The sequence below is a fragment of the Toxotes jaculatrix genome, chromosome 1 (genome assembly GCF_017976425.1).
Source record: "Toxotes jaculatrix isolate fToxJac2 chromosome 1, fToxJac2.pri, whole genome shotgun sequence".
In the NCBI taxonomy this organism is placed as follows: domain Eukaryota; kingdom Metazoa; phylum Chordata; class Actinopteri; family Toxotidae; genus Toxotes; species Toxotes jaculatrix.
The window spans coordinates 1,774,598-1,791,860 of NC_054394.1; the positions used below are offsets into that span (position 1 = coordinate 1,774,598).

Sequence of the window (17,263 nt, forward strand, 5' to 3'; positions counted from 1 at the left end):
ATATTAAAACTTCACTGTATTTGATTACAGGATGGTCAATGGCTACAGTCAGGAGGAGGAAAACACCCATACAAGATGCACTGGAATATGCAGCCAAGGCCCTTGATAAGACAGCAGACTTGGATGTAAAATATATAAACTCATTCAAAGGTACATAATGTGTTTTTATTATAACATGATTTTTATTGTGGTAGTTATATCAGATGTTACCTCTTACTTATAGTAAGAGTTTCATAAACAGGGAAAATGGAACATTGCACAGAATAAAGTAGTACTTTTTGTTGGCTTAGATCTGTTGAGGTGACTTGACTATGTGGTACTCCTGGTCATAAATCTTTTTCACAGTGTAGTGTAGGGATTCATTTAATTAAGCCAATTTGTACATGCTTTTCTGTGGTGGGCAATTTCTGTTAATGTTATACTGTTCAATGATCATTTGTTCATTTAAATCGTGATTTTACAACACAAGATTGTGCAATGAAATTTGCAACTGTGGTTGTTTTATGCTACATAGTTATATATGAACAGTGCAGTACACAATACATAACAAAAAACTTTATTTATGTGGAGAGAGGAAGATGAATTTAGAAGTCTCACAGCCAGAAGCTGCTCTATAGTCTATTGGTCTAAAAGTAGATACTTCTGTCTCTCTATTCAGACAGTAATAGGTTGAAAAGGTGGTTGCTGCACAGGGTGTTATGTGTTTACAGACTTATTATGAAAGACCAGTTTCTACAAATGCAGCCTCTATGGTTATTAAAAAATAAAACTATTAATTATATTAAATCTTTCTGTAATGTACCTTTATGTGTGCACTAGGTAGAGGAGTGTTTGCCAAAACCTGTTTCCAGAAGGGAGACTTTGTGGTTGAGTACAGAGGAGAATTAATAAATGGTGCAGAATCTGAAAGAAGAAGGAAGATATATCATAGCAGATGTGCTATCTTCATGTTCGATTTCCACTGGCAAAACACAACATGGTGGTAAGGCTTAAACTGAAATTTGCTTTTGAGGGGTCAAAAGTAATGTTTGACAAATACAATCAATGATTTAACGTTATGAAGCCTAATCAGTGATGTATTCTCCTTTTAAAGTATTGATGCTGCGCGAGAAGATGATAGTCTGGGAAGACTCGTCAATGATGATCACAGTCATCCAAACTGCAAGATAAAGAAGATCATATCAGAGGGCAAGCCACATCTCTTTCTCTTTGCTCTGAGGGACATAAATGCTGGAGAAGAAATAACATATGACTATGGAGGACATGACTGGCCATGGAGAAAACAGGTTTGTTAAAATTGAGCTGCTTAATGTCTGTGTCAGAGTGTTGTTTGGTCAAAGAAAGAATGCACTAGTTTACTTAAATTTTTTTTCTTTGTACTTTTTAGTATTGGCTATTTAAAGGTCGCTTTTCAGTGTGTCATAAACATAGTGGCCTGTGCAAATCTCTGCTTATATTGAGGGAAAGAGTGTGCAGGCTCTGTGTTGTTAAGATTATATCTTTACTCAGTGGTTGAAGTGTTGGTACTTAAGGGCAGTTTTGTTTATCCATATATCAATGTGCCGCCCGGTTAGCTCAGTTGGTAGAGCATGAGATTCAGTTTCTCAGCGTTGTGGGTTTGAGCCTCACTCTGGACGGCACCACCTCCCATGGGCTCACCATCTGTGGGAGGTGCCGTAGGACTTTGGTGCATTGTGGACTGGGTGGCATTTGCCCCCGCAACCTGGGTCAGACCTCTGATTCTTAAGTCAAAGGTCCACTGCTAAGCACAGTCTGGTTTTCCTCACAGAACGAGGTACTAATTTTTGGATATATTTCTTGTCTCTGATTTGTTCATACTTTGATAGTTGTGAAGCCTTTTCTGTTTGATGAGTTGTTGAAGAGTTTGTACTTGAAGGTAATTTTGGTTTTTGATAGGTCTTAAGTCAGAGGTCTGCTGCTAAGCACAGTCTGGTTTTAGTGGTTTAATGGGGTCCAGTCAGAGTGTTTAGGCACAGTCTGGTTTTAGTGGTTTAATGGGGTCCAGTCATTGTGTTTTAGAACCATGACTGGTCCACCATTATTAACACACACTTGTCAGGTCTGGTGTAGTCGTGGGGACGCCCGTAAGGGAATGTCTTTGGACCCATTAAACTAAGATGTATCTTCTATTATCTGAAGCTAAGCTTGAGAAAAGGTATGTTTGACATGTTCTATTGAACTTGTGCGCTGTTAGATTTTTACCAGTTGTACCAGGTGTTGGTAACAGGTTAGTTTCCTCCTGGCAGACTTTGTCTTCACCTTTTTTCCAACTGTAATGCTTATAAAAGTGCTAGAATAGCCAACATACTGAACAGAGAAATCAGTGGCAACTTGAATTTATCAAAAGAAAGCATGATTTAGAGTCAGATACAGGAAAGGTTTCAGTGATACCCCCAAAACTCTTCTCTTATAGTCTTCTGTATCTGTTTATGATCTTTGTTGTTGAAATGAACTCATTTTACTGCTTATCAGGGACTCAATAATGATGTTGAACTCACTCCTCAGGTTGGAGGACAATCAACCAAGGCTGAGATTTCCAAAACCACAGATCAGGGTCCTCAGAGATCATCCTCCCCCCAGAACGAGGTACTAATTTTTGGATATATTTCTTGTCTCTGATTTGTTCATACTTTGATAGTTGTGAAGCCTTTTCTGTTTGATGAGTTGTTGAAAAGTTTGTACTTGAAGGTAATTTTGGTTTTTGATATGTCTTAAGTCAGAGGTCAGCTGCTAAGCACAGTCTGGTTTTAGTGGTTTAATGTGGTCCAGTCAGAGTGTTTAGGCACAGTCTGGTTTTATTGGTTTAATGGGGTCCAGTCATTGTGTTTTGGAACTCTGACTGGTCCACCATTATAAACACACACTTGTCAGGTCTGGTGTAGTCGTGGGGACGCCCGTAACAGAATGTAATTGGACCCATTAAACTAAGATGTATCTTTTCTTATCTGAGGCTAAGCTTAAAAAAAGGCATGTTTGACATGTGCTATTGAACTTGTGCACTGTTAGATTTCTACCAGTTGTACCAGGTGTTGGTAACAGGTTAGTTTCCTCCTGGCAGACTTCATCTTTACCTTTTTTCAACTGTAATGCTTATAAAAGTGCTAGAATAGCCAACATACTGAATAGACAAATCAGTGGCAACTAAAGTCTATCAAAAGAAAGCATGATTTAGAGTCAGATACAGGAAAGGTTTCAGTGATACCCCCAAAACTCTTCTCTTATAGTCTTCTGTATCTGTTTATGATCTTTGTTGTTGAAATGAACTAATTTTACTGCTTATCAGGGACTCAATAATGATGTTGAACTCACTCCTCAGGTTGGAGGACAATCAACCAAGGCTGAGATTTCCAAAACCACAGATCAAGCTCCTCAGAGATCATCCTCCTCCCAGAACGAGGTACTAATTTTTGGATATATTTCTTGTCTCTGATTTGTTCATACTTTGATAGTTGTGAAGCCTTTTCTGTTTGATGAGTTGTTGAAGAGTTTGTACTTGAAGGTAATTTTGGTTTTTGACATGTCTTAAGTAAGATGTCTTCAGCTAAGCACAGTCTGGTTTTAGTGGTTTAATGTGGTCCAGTCAGAGTGTTTAGGCACAGTCTGGTTTTATTGGTTTAATGGGGTCCAGTCATTGTGTTTTGGAACTCTGACTGGTCCACCATTATAAACACACACTTGTCAGGTCTGGTGTAGTCGTGGGGACGCCCGTAACAGAATGTAATTGGACCCATTAAACTAAGATGTATCTTCTCTTATCTGAGGCTAAGCTTAAAAAAAGACATGTTTGACATGTGCTATTGAACTTGTGCACTGTTAGATTTCTACCAGTTGTACCAGGTGTTGGTAACAGGTTAGTTTCCTCCTGGCAGACTTCATCTTTACCTTTTTTCAACTGTAATGCTTATAAAAGTGCTAGAATAGCCAACATACTGAATAGAGAAATCAGTGGCAACTAATGTCTGTCACAAGAAAGCATGATTTAGAGTCAGATACAGGAAAGGTTTCAGTGATACCCCCAAAACTCTTCTCTTATAGTCTTCTGTATCTGTTTATGATCTTTGTTGTTGAAATGAACTCATTTTACTGCTTATCAGGGACTCAATAATGATGTTGAACTCACTCCTCAGGTTGGAGGACAATCAACCAAGGCTGAGATTTCCAAAACCACAGATCAGGCTCCTCAGAGATCATCCCGCTCCAAGAAGAAGGTACTAATTTTTGGATATATTTCTTGTCTCTGATTTGTTCATACTTTGATAGTTGTGAAGCCTTTTCTGTTTGATGAGTTGTTGAAAAGTTTGTACTTGAAGGTAATTTTGGTTTTTGATATGTCTTAAGTCAGAGGTCAGCTGCTAAGCACAGTCTGGTTTTAGTGGTTTAATGTGGTCCAGTCAGAGTGTTTAGGCACAGTCTGGTTTTATTGGTTTAATGGGGTCCAGTCATTGTGTTTTGGAACTCTGACTGGCCCACCATTATAAACACACACTTGTCAGGTCTGGTGTAGTCGTGGGGACGCCCGTAACAGAATGTAATTGGACCCATTAAACTAAGATGTATCTTCTATTATCTGAGGCTAAGCTTAAAAAAAGGCATGTTTGACATGTGCCATTGAACTTGTGCGCCGTTAGATTTCTACCAGTTATACCAGGTGTTGGTAACAGGTTAGTTTCCTCCTGGCAGACTTCGTCTTTACCTTTTTTCAACTGTAATGCTTATAATAGTGCTAGAATAGCCAACATACTGAACAGAGAAATCAGTGGCAACTTGAATTTATCAAAAGAAAGCATGATTTAGAGTCAGATACAGGAAAGGTTTCAGTGATACCCCCAAAACTCTTCTCTTATAGTCTTCTGTATCTGTTTATGATCTTTGTTGTTGAAATGAACTCATTTTACTGCTTATCAGGGACTCAATAATGATGTTGAACTCACTCCTCAGGTTGGAGGACAATCAACCAAGGCTGAGATTTCCAAAACCACAGATCAAGCTCCTCAGAGATCATCCTCCTCCCATAACGAGGTACTAATTTTTGGATATATTTCTTGTCTCTGATTTGTTCATACTTTGATAGTTGTGAAGCCTTTTCTGTTTGATGAGTTGTTGAAGAGTTTGTACTTGAAGGTAATTTTGGTTTTTGACATGTCTTAAGTAAGATGTCTTCAGCTAAGCACAGTCTGGTTTTAGTGGTTTAATGGGGTCCAGTCAGAGTGTTTAGGCACAGTCTGGTTTTATTGGTTTAATGGGGTCCAGTCATTGTGTTTTGGAACCCTGACTGGTCCACCATTATAAACACACACTTGTCAGGTCTGGTGTAGTCGTGGGGACGCCCGTAACAGAATGTAATTGGACCCATTAAACTAAGATGTATCTTCTATTATCTGAGGCTAAGCTTAAAAAAAAGGCATGTTTGACATGTGCCATTGAACTTGTGCGCCGTTAGATTTCTACCAGTTATACCAGGTGTTGGTAACAGGTTAGTTTCCTCCTGGCAGACTTCGTCTTTACCTTTTTTCAACTGTAATGCTTATAATAGTGCTAGAATAGCCAACATACTGAACAGAGAAATCAGTGGCAACTTGAATTTATCAAAAGAAAGCATGATTTAGAGTCAGATACAGGAAAGGTTTCAGTGATACCCCCAAAACTCTTCTCTTATAGTCTTCTGTATCTGTTTATGATCTTTGTTGTTGAAATGAACTCATTTTACTGCTTATCAGGGACTCAATAATGATGTTGAACTCACTCCTCAGGTTGGAGGACAATCAACCAAGGCTGAGATTTCCAAAACCACAGATCAGGGTCCTCAGAGATCATCCTCCCCCCAGAACGAGGTACTAATTTTTGGATATATTTCTTGTCTCTGATTTGTTCATACTTTGATAGTTGTGAAGCCTTTTCTGTTTGATGAGTTGTTGAAGAGTTTGTACTTGAAGGTAATTTTGGTTTTTGATAGGTCTTAAGTCAGAGGTCAGCTGCTAAGCACAGTCTGGTTTTAGTGGTTTAATGGGGTCCAGTCATTGTGTTTTGGAACCCTGACTGGTCCACCATTATAAACACACACTTGTCAGGTCTGGTGTAGTCGTGGGGACGCCCGTAACAGAATGTATTTGGACCCATTAAACTAAGATGTATCTTCTATTATCTGAAGCTAAGCTTAAGAAAAGGCATGTTTGACATGTTCTATTGAACTTGTGCGCTGTTAGATTTTTACCAGTTGTACCAGGTGTTGGTAACAGGTTATTTTTCCTACTGGCAGACTTCATCTTTACCTTTTTCCAACTGTAATGCTGATAAAAGTGCTAGAATAGCCAACATACTGAATAGAGAAATCAGTGGCAACTAAAGTATATCAAAAGAAAGCATGATTTAGAGTCAGATACAGGAAAGGTTTCAGTGATACCCCCAAAACTCTTCTCTTATAGTCTTCTCTGTCTGTTTATGATCTTTGTTGTTGAAATGAACTCATTTTACTGCTTATCAGGGACTCAATAATGATGTTGAACTCACTCCTCAGGTTGGAGGACAATCAACCAAGGCTGAGATTTCCAAAACCACAGATCAGGGTCCTCAGAGATCATCCCGCTCCAAGAAGAAGGTACTAATTTTTGGATATATTTCTTGTCTCTGATTTGTTCATACTTTGATAGTTGTGAAGCCTTTTCTGTTTGATGAGTTGTTGAAGAGTTTGTACTTGAAGGTAATTTTGGTTTTTGATAGGTCTTAAGTCAGAGGTCTGCTGCTAAGCACAGTCTGGTTTTAGTGATTTAATGGGGTCCAGTCAGAGTGTTTAGGCACAGTCTGGTTTTATTGGTTTAATGGGGTCCAGTCATTGTGTTTTGGAACCCTGACTGGTCCACCATTATTAACACACACTTGTCAGTTCTGGTGTAGTCGTGGGGACGCCCGTAACAGAATGTAATTGGACCCATTAAACTAAGATGTATCTTCTCTTATCTGAGGCTAAGCTTAAAAAAAGGCATGTTTGACATGTGCTATTGAACTTGTGCACTGTTAGATTTCTACCAGTTGTACCAGGTGTTGGTAACAGGTTAGTTTCCTCCTGGCAGACTTCATCTTTACCTTTTTTCAACTGTAATGCTTATAAAAGTGCTAGAATAGCCAACATACTGAATAGAGAAATCAGTGGCAACTAAAGTCTATCACAAGAAAGCATGATTTAGAGTCAGATACAGGAAAGGTTTCAGTGATACCCCCAAAACTCTTCTCTTATAGTCTTCTGTATCTGTTTATGATCTTTGTTGTTGAAATGAACTCATTTTACTGCTTATCAGGGACTCAATAATGATGTTGAACTCACTCCTCAGGTTGGAGGACAATCAACCAAGGCTGAGATTTCCAAAACCACAGATCAGGGTCCTCAGAGATCATCCTCCCCCCAGAACGAGGTACTAATTTTTGGATATATTTCTTGTCTCTGATTTGTTCATACTTTGATAGTTGTGAAGCCTTTTCTGTTTGATGAGTTGTTGAAGAGTTTGTACTTGAAGGTAATTTTGGTTTTTGATAGGTCTTAAGTCAGAGGTCAGCTGCTAAGCACAGTCTGGTTTTAGTGGTTTAATGGGGTCCAGTCATTGTGTTTTGGAACCCTGACTGGTCCACCATTATTAACACACACTTGTCAGGTCTGGTGTAGTCGTGGGGACGCCCGTAACAGAATGTATTTGGACCCATTAAACTAAGATGTATCTTCTATTATCTGAAGCTAAGCTTAAGAAAAGGCATGTTTGACATGTTCTATTGAACTTGTGCGCTGTTAGATTTTTACCAGTTGTACCAGGTGTTGGTAACAGGTTATTTTTCCTACTGGCAGACTTCATCTTTACCTTTTTCCAACTGTAATGCTGATAAAAGTGCTAGAATAGCCAACATACTGAATAGAGAAATCAGTGGCAACTAAAGTATATCAAAAGAAAGCATGATTTAGAGTCAGATACAGGAAAGGTTTCAGTGATACCCCCAAAACTCTTCTCTTATAGTCTTCTCTGTCTGTTTATGATCTTTGTTGTTGAAATGAACTCATTTTACTGCTTATCAGGGACTCAATAATGATGTTGAACTCACTCCTCAGGTTGGAGGACAATCAACCAAGGCTGAGATTTCCAAAACCACAGATCAGGGTCCTCAGAGATCATCCTCCTCCCAGAACGAGGTACTAATTTTTGGATATATTTCTTGTCTCTGATTTGTTCATACTTTGATAGTTGTGAAGCCTTTTCTGTTTGATGAGTTGTTGAAGAGTTTGTACTTGAAGGTAATTTTGGTTTTTGATAGGTCTTAAGTCAGAGGTCTGCTGCTAAGCACAGTCTGGTTTTAGTGATTTAATGGGGTCCAGTCAGAGTGTTTAGGCACAGTCTGGTTTTATTGGTTTAATGGGGTCCAGTCATTGTGTTTTGGAACCCTGACTGGTCCACCATTATTAACACACACTTGTCAGGTCTGGTGTAGTCGTGGGGACGCCCGTAACAGAATGTAATTGGACCCATTAAACTAAGATGTATCTTCTCTTATCTGAGGCTAAGCTTAAAAAAAGGCATGTTTGACATGTGCTATTGAACTTGTGCACTGTTAGATTTCTACCAGTTGTACCAGGTGTTGGTAACAGGTTAGTTTCCTCCTGGCAGACTTCATCTTTACCTTTTTTCAACTGTAATGCTTATAAAAGTGCTAGAATAGCCAACATACTGAATAGAGAAATCAGTGGCAACTAAAGTCTATCACAAGAAAGCATGATTTAGAGTCAGATACAGGAAAGGTTTCAGTGATACCCCCAAAACTCTTCTCTTATAGTCTTCTGTATCTGTTTATGATCTTTGTTGTTGAAATGAACTCATTTTACTGCTTATCAGGGACTCAATAATGATGTTGAACTCACTCCTCAGGTTGGAGGACAATCAGCCAAGGGTGAGATTTCCAAAACCACAGATCAGGCTCCTCAGAGATCATCCCGCTCCAAGAAGAAGGTACTAATTTTTGGATATATTTCTTGTCTCTGATTTGTTCATACTTTGATAGTTGTGAAGCCTTTTCTGTTTGATGAGTTGTTGAAGAGTTTGTACTTGAAGGTAATTTTGGTTTTTGATATGTCTTAAGTCAGAGGTCGGCTGCTAAGCACAGTCTGGTTTTAGTGGTTTAATGGGGTCCAGTCAGAGTGTTTTGGAACCCTGACTGGTCCACCATTATAAACACACACTTGTCAGGTCTGGTGTAGTCGTGGGGACGCCCGTAAGGGAATGTAATTGGACCCATTAAACTAAGATGTATCTTCTCTTATCTGAGGCTAAGCTTAAAAAAAGGCATGTTTGACATGTGCTATTGAACTTGTGCACTGTTAGATTTCTACCAGTTGTACCAGGTGTTGGTAACAGGTTAGTTTCCTCCTGGCAGACTTCACCTTTACCTTTTTCCAACTTTAATGCTTATAATAGTGCTAGAATAGCCAACATACTGAACAGAGAAATCAGTGGCAACTAATGTCTGTCACAAGAAAGCATGATTTAGAGTCAGATACAGGAAAGGTTTCAGTGATACCCCCAAAACTCTTCTCTTATAGTCTTCTGTATCTGTTTATGATCTTTGTTGTTGAAATGAACTCATTTTACTGCTTATCAGGGACTCAATAATGATGTTGAACTCACTCCTCAGGTTGGAGGACAATCAACCAAGGCTGAGATTTCCAAAACCACAGATCAAGCTCCTCAGAGATCATCCTCCTCCCAGAACGAGGTACTAATTTTTGGATATATTTCTTGTCTCTGATTTGTTCATACTTTGATAGTTGTGAAGCCTTTTCTGTTTGATGAGTTGTTGAAGAGTTTGTACTTGAAGGTAATTTTGGTTTTTGACATGTCTTAAGTCAGATATCTTCAGCTAAGCACAGTCTGGTTTTAGTGGTTTAATGGGGTCCAGTCATTGTGTTTTGGAACCCTGACTGGTCCACCATTATAAACACACACTTGTCAGATCTGGTGTAGTCGTGGGGACGCCCGTAACAGAATGTAATTGGACCCATTAAACTAAGATGTATCTTCTCTTATCTGAGGCTAAGCTTAAAAAAAGGCATGTTTGACATGTGCTATTGAACTTGTGCACTGTTAGATTTCTACCAGTTGTACCAGGTGTTGGTAACAGGTTAGTTTCCTCCTGGCAGACTTCATCTTTACCTTTTTTCAACTGTAATGCTTATAAAAGTGCTAGAATAGCCAACATACTGAATAGAGAAATCATTGGCAACTAAAGTCTATCAAAAGAAAGCATGATTTAGAGTCAGATACAGGAAAGGTTTCAGTGATACCCCCAAAACTCTTCTCTTATAGTCTTCTGTATCAGTTTATGGTCTTTGTTGTTGAAATGAACTCATTTTACTGCTTATCAGGGACTCAATAATGATGTTGTACTCACTCCTCAGGTTGGAGGACAATCAACCAAGGCTGAGATTTCCAAAACCACAGATCAGGGTCCTCAGAGATCATCCCGCTCCAAGAAGAAGGTACTAATTTTTGGATATATTTCTTGTCTCTGATTTGTTCATACTTTGATAGTTGTGAAGCCATTTCTGTTTGATGAGTTGTTGAAGAGTTTGTACTTGAAGGTAATTTTGGTTTTTGATATGTCTTAAGTCAGAGGTCGGCTGCTAAGCACAGTCTGGTTTTAGTGGTTTAATGGGGTCCAGTCAGAGTGTTTAGGCACAGTCTGGTTTTAGTGGTTTAATGGGGTCCAGTCATTGTGTTTTGGAACCCTGACTGGTCCACCATTATTAACACACACTTGTCAGGTCTGGTGTAGTCGTGGGGACGCCCGTAAGGGAATGTTTTTGGACCCATTAAACTAAGATATATCTTCTCTTGTCTGAGGCTAAGCTTAAAAAAAGGCATGTTTGACATGTGCCATCGAACTTGTGCGCTGTTAATTTTCTACCAGTTATACCAGGTGTTAGTAACAGGTTAGTTTCCTCCTGGCAGATTTCACCTTTACCTTTTTTCAACTGTAATGCTTATAAAAGTGCTAGAATAGCCAACATACTGAATAGAGAAATCAGTGGCAACTGAAGTCTATCAAAAGGAAGCATGATTTAGAGTCAGGTACAGGAAAGGTTTCAGTGCTACCCCCAAAACTCTTCTCTTATAGTCTTCTGTATCTGTTTATGATCTTTGTTGTTGAAATGAACTCATTTTACTGCTTATCAGGGACTCAATAATGATGTTGAACTCACTCCTCAGGTTGGAGGACAATCAGCCAAGGGTGAGATTTCCAAAACCACAGATCAGGGTCCTCAGAGATCATCCTCCCCCCAGAACGAGGTACTAATTTTTGGATATATTTCTTGTCTCTGATTTGTTCATACTTTGATAGTTGTGAAGCCATTTCTGTTTGATGAGTTGTTGAAGAGTTTGTACTTGAAGGTAATTTTGGTTTTTGATATGTCTTAAGTCAGAGGTCGGCTGCTAAGCACAGTCTGGTTTTAGTGGTTTAATGGGGTCCAGTCAGAGTGTTTAGGCACAGTCTGGTTTTAGTGGTTTAATGGGGTCCAGTCATTGTGTTTTGGAACCCTGACTGGTCCACCATTATTAACACACACTTGTCAGGTCTGGTGTAGTCGTGGGGACGCCCGTAAGGGAATGTTTTTGGACCCATTAAACTAAGATATATCTTCTCTTGTCTGAGGCTAAGCTTAAAAAAAGGCATGTTTGACATGTGCCATCGAACTTGTGCGCTGTTAATTTTCTACCAGTTATACCAGGTGTTAGTAACAGGTTAGTTTCCTCCTGGCAGATTTCACCTTTACCTTTTTTCAACTGTAATGCTTATAAAAGTGCTAGAATAGCCAACATACTGAATAGAGAAATCAGTGGCAACTGAAGTCTATCAAAAGGAAGCATGATTTAGAGTCAGGTACAGGAAAGGTTTCAGTGCTACCCCCAAAACTCTTCTCTTATAGTCTTCTGTATCTGTTTATGATCTTTGTTGTTGAAATGAACTCATTTTACTGCTTATCAGGGACTCAATAATGATGTTGAACTCACTCCTCAGGTTGGAGGACAATCAGCCAAGGGTGAGATTTCCAAAACCACAGATCAGGGTCCTCAGAGATCATCCTCCCCCCAGAACGAGGTACTAATTTTTGGATATATTTCTTGTCTCTGATTTGTTCATACTTTGATAGTTGTGAAGCCTTTTCTGTTTGATAAGTTGTTGAAGAGTTTGTACTTGAAGGTAATTTTGGTTTTTGATATGTCTTAAGTCAGAGGTCGGCTGCTAAGCACAGTCTGGTTTTAGTGGTTTAATGGGGTCCAGTCAGAGTGTTTAGGCACAGTCTGGTTTTAGTGGTTTAATGGGGTCCAGTCATTGTGTTTTGGAACCCTGACTGGTCCACCATTATAAACACACACTTGTCAGGTCTGGTGTAGTCGTGGGGACGCCCGTAAGGGAATGTCTTTGGACCCATTAAACTAAGATATAGCTTCTATTATCTGAAGCTAAGCTTAAAAAAAGGCATGTTTGACATGTGTCATCGAACTTTTGCACCTTTAATTTTCTACCAGTTGTACCAGGTGTTGGTAACAGGTTAGTTTCCTCCTTGCAGACTTCACCTTTACCTTTTTTCCAACTGTAATGCTTATAAAAGTGCTAGAATAGCCAACATACTGAACAGAGAAATCAGTGGCAACTAAAGTCTATCACAAGAAAGCATGATTTAGAATCAGATACAGGAAAGGTTTCAGTGATACCCCCAAAACTCTTCTCTTATAGTCTTCTGTATCTGTTTATGGTCTTTGTTGTTGAAATGAACTCATTTTACTGCTTATCAGGGACTCAATAATGATGTTGAACTCACTCCTCAGGTTGGAGGACAATCAACCAAGGCTGAGATTTCCAAAACCACAGATCAGGGTCCTCAGAGATCATCCTCCCCCCAGAACGAGGTACTAATTTTTGGATATATTTCTTGTCTCTGATTTGTTCATACTTTGATAGTTGTGAAGCCTTTTCTGTTTGATGAGTTGTTGAAGAGTTAATCTATGCTGAAGTTTAACTCAGTCTTTAACATCATATAGGGCTCAGATGACCTAGAAGTCTCTCCTCTAAAGAAAAAAGTCGCAGAAGTTGATTCTGATGAATTTCCAACCACATCTGGAATTCCCTTGAAAGTTTATGATAATCTTCAGGTATTGTGAAGTTCAGAGATTCTTTTTGTTTTTTCATGAACCTTGTCATTTATGTGTTCACTTTCATGTATTTGTCTAAACAGACATTTCATATAAAATTATCACTTTAGACTAGGAATCCAAGTTCTGACTCAGAACTTAGCAACTCAGAACGGCAGGACCAAGGTTCTACCCCAAGGCTGAGGAGGACCAGAAGCATACAGGTAAGGAAACAGAGAAAAGACAATTAATGCATGTGTACAATATGTCTTTCCTGATGGTTCACATTTTGTTTGCAGTTAACATGTGCAAAGCAAATGTTTTATTACTTAATTTTATATTTTTGTCTTTTTAGATGAACAACCGGATTCATTTCGATTCAGATGAGCTTTTTGACCCAACCTCAGGTGACAGTGGAGAGGAATATATTCCTGACACAAGTGGGGATCATTCTGATTCTGACGCCAGCGAAGTTATTGGGCCAGTTGACCAGAAAGAGAGCATGCGCAAAAGCCTAAATCTAAGCAGGATGGTTAACATCAGAGATGGATGTCCCTCACCAACAGAACTGAACAGTGGCTCTTCAGAACAGGAGCTTAACAGAGGACGCTCACCATCAAGAAAAGAAACCACCTCTAGTAGACGTAAAAGGCGAATTTCAAGCAGAACTGGTCACTCTTCAAAGCAGAGTGGAATTGGAGAGACTGGAGATGTGTTGGAAAACTTGACACCTGCTCTGGAGCAAAATCTTCCCGATAGTACCTCTTCCCCACTTAACGATATGGCTGACAGTTCACTTTCCATATCTGCTGTCTGCAAAAAGGAGAATGGGTCAAGAATGTATAACAAGAAGCAATATTGTTTGTACTGTAAGTTAGGAGTCATAAAAATGTCAAGACATTTGGAGCGTGCTCATCACAATAAGCCAGAGGTTGCCCAGGCTGTATCCTTCCCAAAAGGCTCCAAAGAAAGAAGAATGCATCTGGAAAATTTGAGAAATAGGGGCAACTTTGCACATAATCTTGATGTATTAAATGCTGGTGCTGGAGACCTTGTTCCTCGTAAGAAGCCAAAAAAGGATTCTCAAGCACAGAATTTCCTGCATTGTGTATATTGTCATGGCTATTTCACCAAGAAACTCCTTTGGCGGCACATGACTATCTGCAAGTTCAAGCCTGGTGGTCCACAGAAACCTGGTAAAACCCGTGTCCAGGCTCTCTGTGCATTTGCTGCACCTCCACCACCTGGTGTCAGAGTTGAATTTTGGAAGATGTTAAGCAGCATGGTTCAAGATGAAGTTTATTTTGCTGTCAAATCTGATACCTGTATCTTGGAATATGGTGAGCATCTATATAACCGGCTTGGATATGATGTTGGCAAACATGAATACATTCGGCAGAAACTGAGAGAGTTGGGAAGGCTTCTGGTATGCTCAAGGAAAACTACTCCCTTGAAGACCATTGAAGACCACGTCAAACCTGCAAATTTCATGCATGTTGTGCAAGCAGTGAAACAAGTGGCAGGCTTTGACAGTGAAACCAGTAAGTACAAGTGCCCAAGTCTCGCTCTCAAAATTGGACATAGCTTGACAAAAATTTCACTGCTTGTTGAAAGCCGTGCAAATGTGCAGAACAACCACGCTGCAGCAAAGGATGCTCGTACATTCCGTAGAGTATATGAATCCAGATGGAATGAACAGATATCAGCTGCATCACTGAGAACACTCCAGGAATCCAAGTGGAATGCCCCTCTGTTGCTTCCATTCACAAAAGATGTCCAGACTCTCCATTCTTATTTAGATGAGCAACAACAAAATATCCTAAGTAAACTGTCCACAGAGACATGCCCTCAGGCATGGAGACAGCTGGCCAAGATCACTTTGACACAAGTCATTTTGTTCAACCGACGAAGAGCAGGGGAGGTGTCCAAAATGCCCCTCTCTGCATATTTGTCTCAAAACCCATCAGACCCTCAAGAAGATGCAAATGTTGCACTCTCAGACCTGGAGAAGAAACTCTGTCAACACTTCAGGAGGATAGAGATAAGAGGAAAAAGGGGAAGAAAAGTTCCTGTGCTTTTAACGCCAGGAATGCAGAAAGCATTGGATCTGCTTGTCAGCAAACGGCAGGAGTGTGGAGTTCCTCATGAGAACACATACTTATTTGCAAGACCATCAGCCTTCACCTGCTACCGTGGTTCAGATTGCCTTCGACACTTTGCCAAGGTCTGTGGTGCAAAAAGTCCTGAAAGCCTCACTTCTACAAAACTACGCAAACAAACAGGAACTTTGTCTCAAGTTCTTAACCTCAGTAACACAGAACTGGATCAGTTAGCTGATTTTCTTGGCCATGATATAAGAGTGCATCGGCAGTTCTACAGACTTCCTGAGGGCACTCTCCAACTTGCTAAAGTTAGCAAAGTTCTCATGGCTCTGGAAAAGGGACGTCTGGCAGAATTCAAGGGCAAGACCCTTGATGACATCAGCATTGATCCTGAGGGTACTAATTACTTCTTTCTTAAGATGTTTCTGAATAAAAGACAATGTCCTGATCTAAAGTGATTAAATGTGATCTCAAAGATGTTATACGTGTTATGCTAGGGAATTAATGAATGAATGTCAGAATCAAATGAATTGCATTTTGCCTACACTAAGTCATTTTTCTCTCCTACCCCCTCTTCCAATCTCCTACCAACTCACAGAGAATGTTCACCTCGACAGCGACACTGAAGATGTGTGTGAGTCAGGCTCACAAGGTAGTTTTAAATGTGACTATGGTTATGTATGCAGTGATATCCGTACTGAAGGCATGCGCTGATTAAGTTTTTTTTTTTGCTCTGTTCTTAAAGTCCTTAAATATCTTGGGTGGGAAAAGCACAATATACAATAAAGAGAGGATCAGATTTACATTAGCCAATACCAATCCACTAAAATATGCCCACACTGGCCAGAATAGTAGCTCTTGGGTAAATCTTGGAACATCTCTTATTTACTGTGGTATGACTAATAGTTCTTAAATTATGTTTTTTGAAATTTGCTTTCTGGTTTTCAGAAAGTCAGATCACATCCAGTCAGAGAGAAGAGAATGAGCCCACAATGTCAGATGTGAGCTATATTGATGAAGCACCACAGCAAGGCACCACGACCCCTCCAGGACCATGCCACGGCCAATCACCAAAAAGAGGTAAGGCTTTAAGATCAAAAGTTGTAATTGTTTGCTTTTCCTCTATGGTTGAAATAATGCTTGAGTGTCAATGTTTTTTTATGGTGCTGCACTGTCACAGACAGTGTGGGCACAGAGCTCAACACTCAAATCATTGACAATGACAAATTCTTTTCAGACAAAGACAACACAAACATATCCATCCTCACTCCATAAAACTCTGATCCACACACATGAAGTTTCCTATTCAATTACATCCTTTTTTGCAAATTAAGCAACCTAAAACTAGTGTTGATTGATTTTTGCTCCTAAAGTAATATTTCTGTAGCACTTCCATTGAGAAAAAGAAATATTTATTCATCATAATTGTTTTACAGGTCGCCAGCCTTTCAAGAGAAGAATGTGGGAGAAAGCGGAAATCGTTGCTGTGGAAAAGCACATGATGTCGTTCATCACAACATGTCGAGTTCCTGGGAAAAGCGATTGCGATAAGTGCCTTAAAGCAGAAAAAGTAGCCCTTAAAGACAGAAACTGGTTGGCTGTTAAGTTCTATGTTAAGAATCGAATCACAGCTCTCAAGAACAAAGTTTAAGGTTTTGATTTAAAATATGCTGACATCTGTTAATCTTGTTGTCACTACACGTTAAATTCTATCTTTACAGTACTTCGTGCTTAACAAAACAACATTCAGTTTCAGTTTAGAGTTTCTGCTATATTGGACTCATTTTGTTTAAGTTTAGTTTGTTCTAAGTTTGTTTACTATATTCTGTTATCTCATGTCATAACTCATCTCTTCTAATCTTATTTCATGTTTACAAGCTAAAAAACACATTGTGGCACTATTATTATTAATTAGAATTCTCACATTTGAAAAGATGGTGCCTGTTGGGCCTAATGCTGATTTTGATGCATTTTTCA

General features: G+C 39.4%; 2 protein-coding genes across 2 annotated transcripts; both read left to right on the forward strand.

The window, feature by feature from the left end:
• LOC121181788 (N-lysine methyltransferase KMT5A-A-like) lies at window positions 1-1,295 on the forward strand. The gene is made up of 3 exons (XM_041037937.1): window positions 1-150; window positions 820-982; window positions 1,094-1,295. Exons 1-3 carry the CDS (start codon window positions 39-41, stop codon window positions 1,293-1,295), a joined length of 477 nt encoding a protein of 158 aa, XP_040893871.1. The 5' UTR covers window positions 1-38.
• A 10,831-nt stretch (window positions 1,296-12,126) lies between these two features.
• On the forward strand, window positions 12,127-16,937 carry LOC121181797. The gene is made up of 7 exons (XM_041037949.1): window positions 12,127-12,150; window positions 13,095-13,205; window positions 13,316-13,408; window positions 13,540-15,682; window positions 15,885-15,938; window positions 16,235-16,366; window positions 16,723-16,937. Exons 4-7 carry the CDS (start codon window positions 13,540-13,542, stop codon window positions 16,935-16,937), a joined length of 2,544 nt encoding a protein of 847 aa, XP_040893883.1. The 5' UTR covers window positions 12,127-12,150; window positions 13,095-13,205; window positions 13,316-13,408.
• Window positions 16,938-17,263: the final 326 nt, after the last annotated feature.